General features: G+C 31.4%; 2 protein-coding genes across 5 annotated transcripts in view; both read right to left on the bottom strand.

Annotated features, from left to right (window-relative positions):
* LOC149784726 (signal transducing adapter molecule 2-like) overlaps positions 1-3,860 on the bottom strand; it is a 40,493-nt gene extending 36,633 nt beyond the window's left edge. For 2 of the 3 annotated variants that reach the window (XR_016413945.1, XM_089932755.1), the window contains exon 1: positions 634-761. Coding sequence is in view for 2 of the 3 variants with exons in the window: in XM_089932755.1 (XP_089788881.1) it covers positions 634-676 (43 nt within the window). In the remaining variant the exon portion in view is untranslated. Of the gene's footprint in view, positions 1-633; positions 762-3,776 lie in introns of those variants that run through there. The other variant, XM_089932756.1, reaches the window with a different exon arrangement.
* A 4,493-nt stretch (positions 3,861-8,353) lies between these two features.
* Positions 8,354-15,877, bottom strand: part of LOC149784725 (F-box only protein 9-like) — a 42,529-nt gene continuing 35,005 nt past the window's right edge. Inside the window, exons 13-14 of one of the 2 annotated variants that reach the window (XR_016413942.1) lie at positions 12,191-14,776; positions 8,354-11,728 (exon numbers count right to left, since the gene is read on the bottom strand). Coding sequence is in view for 1 of the 2 variants with exons in the window: in XM_089932754.1 (XP_089788880.1) it covers positions 14,659-14,776 (118 nt within the window). In the remaining variant the exon portion in view is untranslated. Of the gene's footprint in view, positions 14,777-15,877 lie in introns of both variants that reach the window. The other variant, XM_089932754.1, reaches the window with a different exon arrangement.

Raw genomic sequence — 15,877 nt, 5'->3', positions numbered from 1 at the left:
TTGACTTTTGTTACACTGTTAGTCCACATCAAAATACGCTACACAGCGACGTTAGGTAGGCAGTACGACCCATCACCCCCAGAAGAAAAAAATATCGGGTGAAGTGTCTTACGTTGTAGGACTAGGTTTTCTTGTAACTGAATCTTTGACATCCATGAGGGGTACAAAAAAAATTTGCTCTCAATATAACCAACGAAAGAAACAATATTTTGCTTTAAAAAAAACTAGCGACTATTTCCATTTATAAATAATATAAAATAAAAAAAAAGAAACAATTCGCGTAAACGCGTTTGGCAGCTGTGATCAGATTTACGTCATTTCTTCACTTCCTCTCTTGCATACGCAGATATATAAAACATTGAACTTTTCGATTAAATGCCGAGTTTTAAATTAACAGATTTTATTAAAATAAAAATATTCCTCCATGATATAATCCAAAGCCCTATTTTCTGACACAACGGCTTTAAATAGAACTCATGACCAATGATCGTATGATGTGCATCGAAATGTCAACTGTCTTGACGTTTGAAGGTTCTTGGTCATTACAGCATCACTGTATGTGCTATATTCTATGAGCACATTATGATAACAAAAAATTATATTCTGAAGGTATATCTTTTCTGAAAATCTTACCAACGTCGGCATCGAACGGCGTAGTACTGGTAAACAATGGCATTTTGTACGGCAATGATAAATCTTCGCGTTTTTGTTATTATGGCCTTCTAATGAGTTATCGCGCATGACCGGAAGCATGACATCATTCTAGAGTCTAGATAATTTTCATTCGGCTCATAATATTAAATAAATAAAACGGACAGTTACAAAAATACTAAAGAAATAATAGCATAGAAACACTATAGAATAATATAGACTAGACAAAACAAAAACCTATTTAACAATTTTACAAAACGTTTAAAAAAGATTACCAAATGTGTGTTTGCGTGTATTCTTGTAGTTAAGATAGACGAGTGAGTACAATTATGCAGAAATAGTATAGATTTATTTTTGTTTCAATTTTAAAGAAGATATATATATATATATATATATATATATATATATATATATATATATATATATATATATATATTATATTTTGATCTGGTAACTGTGATAACTCAGTTCATAGAATGTCAACCTTGTAAAACTAAAACCAACACAAACTAAAAAATTTGATCTTACTGATATACACAGACATTATTGGTATGTTTAAATTTGGGTGGTAAATTAAACAGTATAAATATATTCAGTTACCGAAGCATTCATAGATGTCCTGATCCCATTTTTACATAAACCTTGAACCTATTAATCTACTGCATTACATATAGGATAAACATTTGCTTGATTTTATGAAATATGCAATTAATCAAGGGTGAGATCAATTAAAACTGAAATAATTTAATGAATGCTAGATGTACACAAAGTTTTGCCTTAATTATACTGTGTAAATTTACTTAAATATCCAATAAATAAATAAAATGCATTAGTGTTCATAAGGATTCACTCAAAGGTTGCTAAACATATCACGTGTGTGTGTGTGTATATATATATATATATATATATATAAGGGCACATGATTGCAGCATTCATGCTATTATTATATACATTCATTTGTGAATATTTAAGAAAATGTAGGGGTAGATTCTATGCAGTATTTATAGACAATGAAAAAGCCTTCAATAGGATAGAGACATGTTAACTGTATCAAAAGCTAGCTAGTGAAAATATTAGTGGAAACATGTTAAGAATCATTAGGGCAATTTATATTGATGTAAAACCATGTCTAAGTCCAACAATCTTATTACCGCTTAGTTTAACTGTCAAGGTTGTGTTTCATAGCCTTTACTATCTTCTTTATTTTTGAATGATTTGAAAACCTTTTTCACTGAAGTAAACAGTGGAGTGAGTGTAAAAACCTTAGAATTATTTTTACTGTTGGACACAGATGATCTAATTGTCTTTGATGACACTGCTCAGCAGATGCAAAATATGCTCAATAGGTTGCATACACATTGCTTAAAGTGGAAATTAAAAGGAATACAAAAAGAAAAACAAGTGATTATATTTCACAGATGTAGCTATCTCAGAAATGTATGAAAAGTGGTAATATGGCCCTACATAGGTAAAGACTGAATCATATTATAAATACATGTATCTAGGATGTGTATTTTCTTCAAAAACTCCTGGTACATGTGTCAGAAAATTATCCTTGCAGATGCAGAAGGCTATGCATATACTGAAGCAGTCTTTCAAAGTTTGTCAAATTACCCAAAACTTGATTGCTTCATCTGTTTTACTTGAAGATAGATCTAACCCTTAACTATGGGGCTGAAGTTTATGGGCTTTATAATGATTTAAAAAAGTTCAATTGTCATTTTGTAAATATATTCTTGGCAAATTTAAGTTTACTCCAAATGCATTCATATATGATGAATTAGGAAGAATTAGTATGCAGTGTATAAGATATAAATGTATTCTGAAATAAGAATTCTATAAATTGTGGAAGACATCCTAAACAATGCTACATTTTACAGCTAAGATGTGTGGAAAATTGTGATTGCTTGGCTGACAATTTTAAAAAGCTTTTATTTACATTTGGATTTGGCAATGTTTAGTGTCCTAAATAATGAAAATACATTTCTTAGATTGTTCAGTCAGAGATGTGAAGATATTTTTTGGCAAAAGCTACACTTTGGGATTAAGTTGATGGAAAGACTGCATTTCTATAGGTCATTGGGAGTAGAATTCACTTGTCAAAGATACCTAGAACTGTTAGAAGATTTTTGTTATATAATCACTGTCCTTAGAGTGGGGTACTTTAACTTCCCAATCAGAGGTAACACAGGAAGATATGAAAATATTTGTTACAAAAAAAGATTGTCAAATTTGTAACGTTAATATCGAAAATGATTTCCCTTTCATTACTGCTTGTCTGTTATATGGAGAATTATGAAGAAAATATTTACCTACTTTTGTATAAAAAAATCCAACTCCAGAAAATTTAGGACTTTTATACAAAATGATACTAGTGAAAGTCTGATGATTAATTTAGCAATGTTTATATGCGTTTTATACATTAGATTAGAGAAACTGTTTTATCATCGACTCCTGCTACGTAAGATTCTAGATCAAAACTTGCTCCATGCAGGATTTAGGGCTCTCTTTAAATCATTGTGTCATTACTGTGTAATATATATTTGTATTTCACCCAATTCAAAAATAAGTCGTTTATCCATTCAATTTCATGTTATAAATCAGCCATTTATCTTGATCATTTTCAATCTATGCTATAAACCAGCCATTTACCATTTGTTTTCTGCTTTTGATCGTATTGCTGTTTACATTTAATAAATACTTGGTTTAGCTATTTGAAAGTCAAAATATAAAAGTAAACTCTTGAAATGATTCAGTGTTTTATCTTTTTTCAATGATTAAACAAGAGTTGTGATCAGATTTACGTCATTTCTTCACTTCCTCTCTTGCATACGCAGATATATAAAACATTGAACTTTTCGATTAAATGCCGAGTTTTAAATTAACAGATTTTATTAAAATAAAAATATTCCTCCATGATATAATCCAAAGCCCTATTTTCTGACACAACGGCTTTAAACAGAACTCATGACCAATGATCGTATGATGTGCATCGAAATGTCAACCGTCTTGACGTTTGAAGGTTCTTGGTCATTATAGCATCACTGTATGTGCTATATTCTATGAGCACGTTATGATAACAAAAAAATTATATTCTGAAGGTATATCTTTTCTGAAAATCTTACCAACGTCGGCATCGAACGGCGTAGTACTGGTAAACAACGGCATTTTGTACGGCAATGATAAATCTTCGCGTTTTTGTTATTATGGCCTTCTAATGAGTTATCGCGCATGACCGGAAGCATGACATCATTCCGGAGTCTAGATAATTTTCATTCGGCTCATAATATTAAATAAATAAAACGGACAGTTACAAAAATACTAAAGAAATAATAGTATAGAAACACTATAGAATAATATAGACTAGACAAAACAAAAACCTATTTAACAATTTTACAAAACGTTTAAAAAAGAATTATTACCAAATGTGTGTTTGTGTGTATTCTTGTAGTTAAGATAGATGAGTGAGTACAATTATGCAGAAATAGTATAGATTTATTTTTGTTTCAATTTTAAAGAAGATATATATATATATATATATATATATATATATATATATATATATATATATATATATATATATATATTATATTTTGATCTGGTAACTGTGGTAACTCAGTTCATAGAATGTCAACCTTGTAAAACTAAAACCAACACAAACTAAAAAATTTGATCTTACTGATATACACAGACATTATTGGTATGTTTAAATTTGGGTGGTAAATTAAACAGTATAAATATATTCAGTTACCGAAGCATTCATAGATGTCCTGATCCCATTTTTACATAAACCTTGAACCTATTAATCTACTGCATTACATATAGGATAAACATTTGCTTGATTTTATGAAATATGCAATTAATCAAGGGTGAGATCAATTAAAACTGAAATAATTTAATGAATGCTAGATGTACACAAAGTTTTGCCTTAATTATACTGTGTAAATTTACTTAAATATCCAATAAATAAATAAAATGCATTAGTGTTCATAAGGATTCACTCAAAGGTTGCTAAACATATCACGTGTGTGTGTGTGTGTGTGTGTGTATATATATATATATATATATATATATATATAAGGGCACATGATTGCAGCATTCATGCTATTCTACAGCAGATAATATATTTATATTATATACATTCATTTGTGAATATTTAAGAAAATGTAGGGGTAGATTCTATGCAGTATTTATAGACTATGAAAAAACCTTCAATAGGATAGAGACATGTTAACTGTATCAAAAGCTAGCTAGTGAAAATATTAGTGGAAACATGTTAAGAATCATTAGGGCAATTTATATTGATGTAAAACCATGTCTAAGTCCAACAATCTTATTACCGCTTAGTTTAACTGTCAAGGTTGTGTTTCATAGCCTTTACTATCTTCTTTATTTTTGAATGATTTGAAAACCTTTTTCACTGAAGTAAACAGTGGAGTGAGTGTAAAAACCTTAGAATTATTTTTACTGTTGGACACAGATGATCTAATTGTCTTTGATGACACTGCTCAGCAGATGCAAAATATGCTCAATAGGTTGCATACATATTGCTTAAAGTGGAAATTAAAAGGAATACAAAAAAAAATCCAAGTGATTATATTTCACAGATGTAGCTATCTCAGAAATGTATGAAAAGTGGTAATATGGCCCTACATAGGTAAAGACTGAATCATATTATAAATACATGTATCTAGGATGTGTATTTTCTTCAAAAACTCCTGGTACATGTGTCAGAAAATTATCCTTGCAGATGCAGAAGGCTATGCATATACTGAAGCAGTCTTTCAAAGTTTGTCAAATTACCCAAAACTTGATTGCTTCATCTGTTTTACTTGAAGATAGATCTAACCCTTAACTATGGGGCTGAAGTTTATGGGCTTTATAATGATTTAAAAAAGTTCAATTGTCATTTTGTAAATATATTCTTGGCAAATTTAAGTTTACTCCAAATGCATTCATATATGATGAATAAGGAAGAATTAGTATGCAGTGTATAAGATATAAATGTATTCTGAAATAAGAATTCTATAAATTGTGGAAGACATCCTAAACAATGCTACATTTTACAGCTAAGATGTGTGGAAAATTGTGATTGCTTGGCTGACAATTTTAAAAAGCTTTTATTTACGTTTGGATTTGGCAATGTTTAGTGTCCTAAATAATGAAAATACATTTCTTAGATTGTTCAGTCAGAGATGTGAAGATATTTTTTGGCAAAAGCTACACTTTGGGATTAAGTTGATGGAAAGACTGCATTTCTATAGGTCATTGGGAGTAGAATTCACTTGTCAAAGATACCTAGAACTGTTAGAAGAGTTTTGTTATATAATCACTGTCCTTAGAGTGGGGTACTTTAACTTGCCAATCAGAGGTAACACAGGAAGATATGAAAATATTTGTTACAAAAAAAGATCGTCAAATTTGTAACGTTAATATCGAAAATGATTTCCCTTTCATTACTGCTCATCTGTTATATGGAGAATTATGAAGAAAATATTTACCTACTTTTGTATAAAAAAATCCAACTCCAGAAAAGTTTAGGACTTTTATACAAAATGATACTAGTGAAAGTCTGATGATTAATTTAGCAATGTTTATATGCGTTTTATACATTAGATTAGAGAAACTGTTTTATCATCGACTCCTGCTACGTAAGATTCTAGATCAAAACTTGCTCCATGCAGGATTTAGGGCTCTCTTTAAATCATTGTGTCATTACTGTGTAATATATATTTGTATTTCACCCAATTCAAAAATAAGTCGTTTATCCATTCAATTTCATGTTATAAATCAGCCATTTATCTTGATCATTTTCAATCTATGCTATAAACCAGCCATTTACCATTTGTTTTCTGCTTTTGATCGTATTGCTGTTTACATTTAATAAATACTTGGTTTAGCTATTTGAAAGTCAAAATATAAAAGTAAACTCTTGAAATGATTCAGTGTTTTATCTTTTTTGAATGACTGAACAAGAGTTGGTGTTTAATATTGCAAAACATATTGTTTAACATATCAAGAAACAATACCCCTTCATTATAACACTGTCCATGGAAGCAAGAGTATACTGTTTTATAATAAGAAATACATGATGCACATAAATTGACTACTATTTAGTGAAATGAAATCCATGACCATACCTTGCAACAAGAACGATGTTATAATGAAATATATGGTGCACATAAATTTGCTACCACTTAACAAAATAAGATCTATGACCATGCTCCGCTTTCAACAGGTACTGCATTGTAACTTAGAGCCTTATGATACAGGACTACATCGTTATGTTATTTTTGGGTTTAACACCATTTTTCAGCACACGATAGGCTATGCAAGGCGGCCAGTATTAATGGTGGATGAAGAACCCAGGAAAACCCCGGGAAGAATCACTGACCCACGAGAAGACACTGGCAAGCTTTCTCACATGCCCACATTATTCGAATCCTAGACTCAACCCCATGTGGACAGAGATGAGATGGCAATGATCCATAACAGAGAGCGCTATAGACCACTCGGAGTCCGTGGACTGCATTGTAATATAGAGCTTTACTATACAGGATTGCATTGTACTGTAGGGCCTTATAGGATATGACTGCATTGCAATGTAGGCCTTATAGTACAGTACTGCATTGTAATGTAGGACTTATAGTATAAGACTACATTGTACTATAGGGTCTTACAGTATAGGACTGCATTGTGCTGTAGGCCGTATAGTATAGGACTGCATTGTGCTGTAGGCCTTATAGTATAGGACTGCACTGTACTGTAGGCCTTATAGTATAGGACTGCATTGTAATGTAGGACCATATAATACATGACTGCATTGTAATGTAGGCCTTATAGTATAGGACTGCATTGTACTGTAGGCCTTATAGTAGAAGACTGCACTTTATTATACCTTACAGTACAAGACTGCATTTTAAGTTAGGATGTTATAATACAGGATTGCATTTTTAAGTTTGGGCCTTATAATACTGGACTACATTGTAATGTAGAGCCTTATAACTCATGAATGCATTGTAATTATGGCCTTAAGAGTACAGGAGTGCATTGTAATATACAGCCTTATCATGAAGAACTGCACTGTAATGTAGGGCCTTATAATACAGGACTGTAGTTAATTTAGGTGATGAATAAATTATTACTGTCAGCAACAAGTAGCTTATTCAGGTGTTAAATAACTTAGTACTGCTATGTAGGGGTTTATAGTACAGGACTGTTAATGTAGTCCTGTACAATAGGTGGTCAGTACAATGCAGTCTTGTACAATGTAGTCTTGTAATATAAGGGTTAAAATAAAACAAAAGCTAATATTACTAGAATTGAGCACTGATAATGATTTATCAGATACTAGAAGCTTTGTTAATCTATATGAATTGAAACACAGCATGAAAAATGGAGCAGGGCTGGGGGTCAGCAACATGTATGGTTAATATTTCATTATTTTTAAATTCATGGTCTGGGGCAACAACCATGAAAGTTGGTCCATATGAAAATCTGTACTACAATATGTTGACAAGAGATGTTGGTAATATATTGTGTGCACTACTGAATAAACAATTAAACAAGCAGTTATGTAAATGACATCTTTTTTTAAAAAAAGATTATTAGTCTGAGAGAGAGAGAGAGAGAGAGAGAGAGATGTGCAGAGAGTTTCTAAGATGAAGCCATTTCACATTTTTTCCAATAATAAGAGACACAATTATATTTTTCCTTTTATTCTGATTGAAAACAAAATGGATTCATTAAAAAGAGTTTAAAAGGTAAAGAACATAACCAATACACAAAGAAAACTGTCCTAAAATTTCTACAAGGATGTGCTCATCCCTTTTGATAACTTCATCTGACCTACTGCCAGAACAGTGACACACCTGTTCATACATAATCTAACTATTGTAGCACATCACACAAAATCCGATTTATGCTGACACTTACTACATGTGATTTAGTGTACATGTTACAGTGCATACAGAACATTACATGGAAATGCTTGAAAAATGTTTAAGGCATAAAAATTTGAATTTGTATATGATATACAGAGGCAGTCAGACAGGTGATGGACATTACGCACGAATGTCTCATCAGTGAGAATGTAAATCAGGTTAAAAAAAACACTTTCCCTGGCAACAGTAGAGGTTGTCGGACCATAGTGTTTTTTTAATGTGGTTTAATGACATATGGCCGTATGTTAATTAACAAGCACTATTCATAAAGGAATTTCAACAAAAAATGATATTATGCTGTCAATAAAAATAAAATTTCTACATTTTCATCTGTATCATTAAGTGCTTAATATTTAAACCCACATAACTCTCCAATTAAAGGAAAACAATCTCTATATAACGTACATTTTAAAATAATTTTCTCTATGATAAGATTTTTATCCTCATTACTTGCTCATGCAGCTTCATGTGTATGTTCTTTCATTTGACATTGTGTAACAATTATGGCTTTCCTTTTAATTTTGATTACCTATTTAGAACATACGCTAACAATCAGCAAAACAGTTTGAAGACAAAAAAAATTATTTGAATACAAACTTCAGTGTATTCATGATCAGAATTTTCTGAATACTGTAACTTCAGCATATCATGATACACCATCTTGTGAGTGTTCTGTATATTTGATTTAATTTATATTTGATTTAATTGTTTGTTTGTTTACTGGAATTTGACATTTTCCAAATATTAGTTTGACCCGACTGTTTTGTCATAAACACCTAAAATTAGAAATCTGTATCTTTATGCTGACCTAGTTCCTGACCTTGATTAAAAATTAGTAACAGCTTAAGTAAATAACTTCTTTTTTTTCATTTTTTTATTCATTCTTAGTGTGGGATTTTAAGATGCAATTGAGGCTGTGCTGGGTATATGTGACTTTTTACACGTAATAACCTCTATTTTGAAATTCTGGTTTTACCGGAATTGTGCAGTAGTCAGGTTTAATACTGATATTTTGAGAAATAATCTCAGTCAGGCTTTTAAACACTTGGATGTAAGTTTTTTGTTTTTTTAGTTGTGACCAGTTGGAGTTACATTTTTATTTCTGGATTACAACTTCAGTGTACTGTATATAATTATGTGAATACAAATTCAGTGTACTGTATATAATTATGTGAATACAACTTCAATGTACTGTACATAATTATGTGAATACAACTTCAGTGTACTGTATATAATTATGTCAATAGAACTTCAGTGTACTGTATATAATTATGCAAATACAACTTCCGTGTACTGTATATAATTATGTGATTTCTCCAACTTCAGTGTACATGTATTCTCCAACTTTAATGTACTTGTATATAATTTTGTAAATAATCCAACTTGAATGTATTCACATATGATTTTGTAAATAATGAAAAACAAGAGCATTTATGATTTACAATTCTCTGAATACTGCATCTTCAGTGTACTCATAATTTTGTGAATACTCAAACTTCAGGGTACTCTTGCTACATAATTTTGTGAATACTCAAATTTCAGTGTATATGTGCTATATAATTTTGTGAATATCCAAACTTCAGTGTACTCATGATATATAATTTGGTGAATACTCAAAGTTCAGTGTACTCATGATAAATAATTTTGTGAATACTCAAACTTCAGTGTATTCATGATATATAATTTTGTGAATACCCAAACTTCAGTGTATTCATGATATATAATTTGGTGAATACTCAAGGTTCAGTGTACTCATGATAAATAATTTTGTGAATACTCAAACTTCATTGTACTCATGATATGTAACATCATGAATACTGTAATATTTGTGTAGTTGTGCTATATAATTTTCTAAACACCATACCTTCAGTGTACTCATAAAACATAAATTTACAAATAATTGCTTGTAAATATTTAATGATGCATTTTCTCTTTCATACAATATTTATCGTTTTCGTTTCCTTACTAATATTGCATGCTCACAAAATATTTATGGTTTGCACAGTCCTGGAGATCTTTTTAAAAATTCCAAATGTTTGAAAGAAGTATTTTTCTTACAGAAACTAAACATTTATCCAAATGTTATTTTATCACTACATAAGCAGAAGAAAACACAATATCAATTCAAACATGGACAGCTGACACACTTAGCAAAGTAATTCGCCTGTGCTTTTAGTTTTTAATGTGTAATTTTAATGCAAAGTAATTCTCCTGTGCTTTTAGTTTTTAATGTGTGATTTTAATGCAAAGTAGTTCTCCTGTGCTTTTAGTATTTAATGTGTGATTTTAATGCACTTTCTCACATACTGGAAACATAGATAACTTTGTTGCTTTGTGTTTGTCTTAAATGCTTTCTTTAAAACTCAGAGATGAGTCATATTTTCATTTTTAACTGCAGACATCGCTCCTTTCTAATTGGGAGCACATTCCTTACTGAATTCATCATCTATTTGCAAATGCAATCAGTGTGCCACAATAACAAATTTGATTAGTATATAGTAACTGCCAGTGTTCTGTGTCTCTTTATTTTATCTTATTTTTATTGATTTGTTTCAATACTTTGTGAAAATTATGAATAAATTCATTGACATTCAAGGATAAAGTGAAATCAACTGAAATTTAAGTATTTTACAGCAACCATCCTATTAAAGGATTTTTCAATGCTGCATGAATCATGTCTATATTTGACTGGTAAAGACATGGAAAATGTTACTGATGAAAACAGTGCCTTAGTTACGGCCTGATAAGTTCTAAGTACGGACAACGTTGTTAGCACAATTCTTGGTGAATGGTACATTGCAAAGGTCCTGACTCACTATACCTTGCTCCGAAAATGGATCAATTTGTGTTGGGAACCAAAGTGAAGATGGACATTTCATGGGTCAAAACACCTGTGAATGATATGGACATTTATGGGTCATGACACCTATCAATGATATGGATATTCATGGACCATGACACCTATCAATGATATGGATATTCACGGACCATGACACCTATCAATGATATGGATATTCATGGACCATGACATCTATAAATGATATGGACATTCATGGACCATGACACCTATCAATGATTTTGACATTCATGGACCATAACACCAATATGACATGGACATTCATGGACCATAACACCTATATGACATGGACATTCATGGACCATAACACCTATATGACATGGACATTCATGGACCATAACACCTATATGACATGGACATTCATGGACCATAACACCAATATGACATGGACATTCATGGACCATAACACCAATATGACATGGACATTCATGGACCATAACACCTATATGACATGGACATTCATGGACCATAACAACAATATGACATGGACATTCATGGACCATAACACCAATATGACATGGACATTCATGGACCATAACACCTATATGACATGGACATTCATGGACCATAACAACAATATGACATGGACATTCATGGACCATAACACCTATATGACATGGACATTCATGGACCATAACACCAATATGACATGGACATTCATGGACCATAACACCTATATGACATGGACATTCATGGACCATAACACCTATATGACATGGACATTCATGGACCATAACACCTATATGACATGGACATTCATGGACCATAACAACTAATAAATGATATGGACATTCATGGACAAAAATTAAAGAAAATGGATACTCCCTATGTTACTAATTTTATAAACACTTTATTCTGCATGTACACTCCATTACCACATGGTAGTGAATTTTTCTTGTCATTCTTCACTGAGACAACATAAAGCACAACACAGCTGAATCAAACATAATATCTGTTTGCACTCCGTATGTTTTTAAAATAATGATAATGATACAAAGGTTTTTCATGCTATACCCCATTTATCTTTGTCTTTGGGATTTAATGTCATTTTCATTATTGGAAATATAATGACTACAAAACTGGAGCTAAGTGCCTTACCCAAGAACACAGAGAAGCAGCTACCTCAGATGGCTTGAGTGGATATTGAATCCATGACCCTTGGAATCTGAGATCCTTGGATTGGTCTAGTAATCTATCAACTGGGTTACCATGACTGAATCCATTTGTAATCAATACTCACTTTCTCATAATTTGAGTCATTTACAATAATTCTATGAAAGCTTTGTAGTCTTCCTGTTTCACAATACTTGTATGGTACTCATATTAGATTAATGGTTTAACACTAGTTAGTGCAATGCATACACAATTCATAGACAAAGGAAATATATGCATACATGAATTCCAACTCATTACTGAGAAATGGTGGATCAAAATATTGATGTTTAAGTTACATGATTATTTTCATTTATCTGTATACCTTAACTGGTAAAAAACTGAAGTAACCTGACAAAATGGACATAAATCCAATATTTATTTTATCTCTAAAACTCCTGATATTTTTCTTGGAAAAGAACAGATCAGCACATTATAACTCTTTTGTATAAAGATCATCAAATCAGATTGAACATTACACAAAATGAAGTTAATATGATTCATCTATCATAAGTAACTGAAACAAATTACAGCAAATATATGATTTGTAAGCAAGTAAATTATTATTATTATTATTATCTGAAATAAACTTTATGTACTATTAAAAAGAGAGGAAAGAGATGTGACATGCTGTCTAGACAGCATGTATGCCGGAAGAGACAACTAACAAGGCTCCTGCAGACTCAAAACAAATTCCACAACTCTTTCAAAGCTTTTCTGGGGCCATTTCACAAAACTCACAGACCACAATTTCTTGCATTATCAATCAAAACTGTGTTATGTTCATAACAAGTTATCTGAATCAGTGCTCTGCACTGTATGAAATAAACAATTATCAATTTTTTAAAACTAAAATGCCAGAAATTCCATTACTCTTCCAAAATTTTGCAAGGTTTTGAGAAATTCCAGGTCTTTTAAATTATTTTTTAAATTCCAAAACTTTCTAGGATTCCAGGACTCATGGAAAGCCTTAACTAATGGGGGCCAAGAAAATAGCATGTCAAACTCATGACCTGATGGGTGGAGGTTCTAATCCTACCATAGGACCAATCCAGATCAGCTACCATGGTGTGTTCCAAGGAAAGGCATTTTTCTCCAATTACTCTGGCACTAAATAACCAATTTGTATAGCTGTGCCATAAAACAGCAACTAAAATAAAACTTTAAAATTTCTTAAAGTCAAGAATAAAATGGCAAAAATGTACATAAATTATAATTCAATTCACTATGACAAACTTCTTTGTTTACATACAAATTTGGAGGACTAGTGTCAAGACTGGAATATTAAAGTCATGAAGTCTACTAATAGTGGGAAGAAAATGAAAACTGTTAATATGGGATATAATTACATCCAATGACTGGGTTAATAATGTGTAGTTTAAAGTTATATTCAAATTTATGATTGAAAGTACCTTGTCAGATAAATCTCCTTGGAAGAATGTCAAATATTCAAACAAATTCTTCCCTTTTCTTGGTCTAGACTATTAATTTCTGTAGCTCCTCTCACGCACACAAATGTGCACTCTTTCAAACAATCTACAATTCCAGTACTCAGTCTTGAAGTATTGTTCTCAGAGCTCATCTGATGCACAGTATTTGCTAAACATTTCTGATATTGTCAAGTTTAGGGCAGAATATTACATTCCCATCATCAATAGCAGTATTCAGATACTAGCAAAGAATCGGAAAAAAGATTTTAAAACACGTGCACTCTAACATATTATCTTACAACATTTTTCTACATGAATTATTTTCCTCATGTCAGAGAAGGTAAGAGTGCAAATACAAGAAAGCAAATGTATCCCTATTTCAGTAAATATTTAATTGCAGCTTTGATACAATGATCAAAATGTACCATTGTAACTATGGCCCACTTTATAAATAAACTTAATAATTTAAATGATTTGTCAGCATGGAAATTATTTCATCACAAAAGAAAAATATAATCAATCCAAACAAAGCTTTCTGCATCTGAAACAAACATAATATATTCCACTCAAATTCAAATAAATTACTGACAAGCAAAAATTATATTCCACAAAAGCTGCCTTGAAATCATGGGGCCTCTAAAGGCCGAAGTGCACCCTGGTTGTAGCTCTTCACTCTGGAGAATAACAAAGGGGGAAAACTCTTGTTTATGTCAAAGTGTGTGATGCTTTCCTCACCTGTGGACCTGAAGTAAAGAAATCAAAAATAAAAACAACAAATTATAATATTTTTGTCCATCAAGCAATATTTTTAATTGATTCGATTTGCTTAGCTTATATTTTAAAATAAAATTTAAACAATCAAATAAAGACATATTATAAAACTTACACAATAACACATGCTGAATATCTCTATAAAAAATATGACACGTTTTTGTCTGGAGACTCACGCATGAGCTACAAAATCTTAATTTTTAATTCATTTATTTCTACTGGCATCAAATCTCTTCATTTTGCAGATAATTATATTTTCTTTCTTAATTTAAATCACTGATGGCAATGAAAACATAATGTCTTCAAAGATAGATCATTATTTCTTGGCTCTTATTAATTGTTCTGAATAGAATAACAAACAATGAAATTCACAAAAAATTGCTACTCCATTAATAAAGCATGAATACATCGGTCCAAAACACTTGCCATGAATTCAAGATGACACCATTTCTTATTTGCTGAGTGCTCTAACCATCTCAGAAATTCTTAAGCAACAAGATTTCCAAATCAGCCACTGCGGCAATCATATTGAATGTAAGATCAGCACCATTTTCATTCAGGACAATCTAGACACCATTAAAAAACTTTTGGTAATAACCTCAAGTTAATTTTAGAACCAACCAGATACCATAAGAATTCTTCTGGTGAAAACTCCATGTCCATGTAACCATCAATTTTGCAGGAGTATTAGAAGATTTTGCAGATGGTCACCATGGTGGTCATACTGGATGCCAGATTGGCATAATTTTCATTCAGGACAAATTAGGCATCTTAAGTCTACTGGTGATAAGTCTCTGATAGTAGCAACAAGAATGTTAGGATGGCTGCCATATTGGAAGTCAGATTGGCATCATTTTCATTCAGGACCAACTAGGCATCTTAAGTCTACTTGGTGATAAGTCTCTGATGTGACCTTCCATTTAGAAGGAGTAGCAACAAGAGTGTTAGGATGGCTGCCATATTAGAAGTCAGATTGTCAGATTGGCATCATTTTCATTCAGGACAAACTAGGCATCTTAAGTCTACTGGTGATAAGTCTCTGATGTGACCTTCCATTTAGAAGGAGTAGCAAC

This window comes from Sinohyriopsis cumingii, chromosome 14 (genome assembly GCF_028554795.1).
Source record: "Sinohyriopsis cumingii isolate HCF-2022 chromosome 14, ASM2855479v2, whole genome shotgun sequence".
Classification (NCBI taxonomy): Eukaryota; Metazoa; Mollusca; class Bivalvia; order Unionida; family Unionidae; genus Sinohyriopsis; species Sinohyriopsis cumingii.
This window is presented reverse-complemented; position numbering and strand designations above follow the sequence as displayed.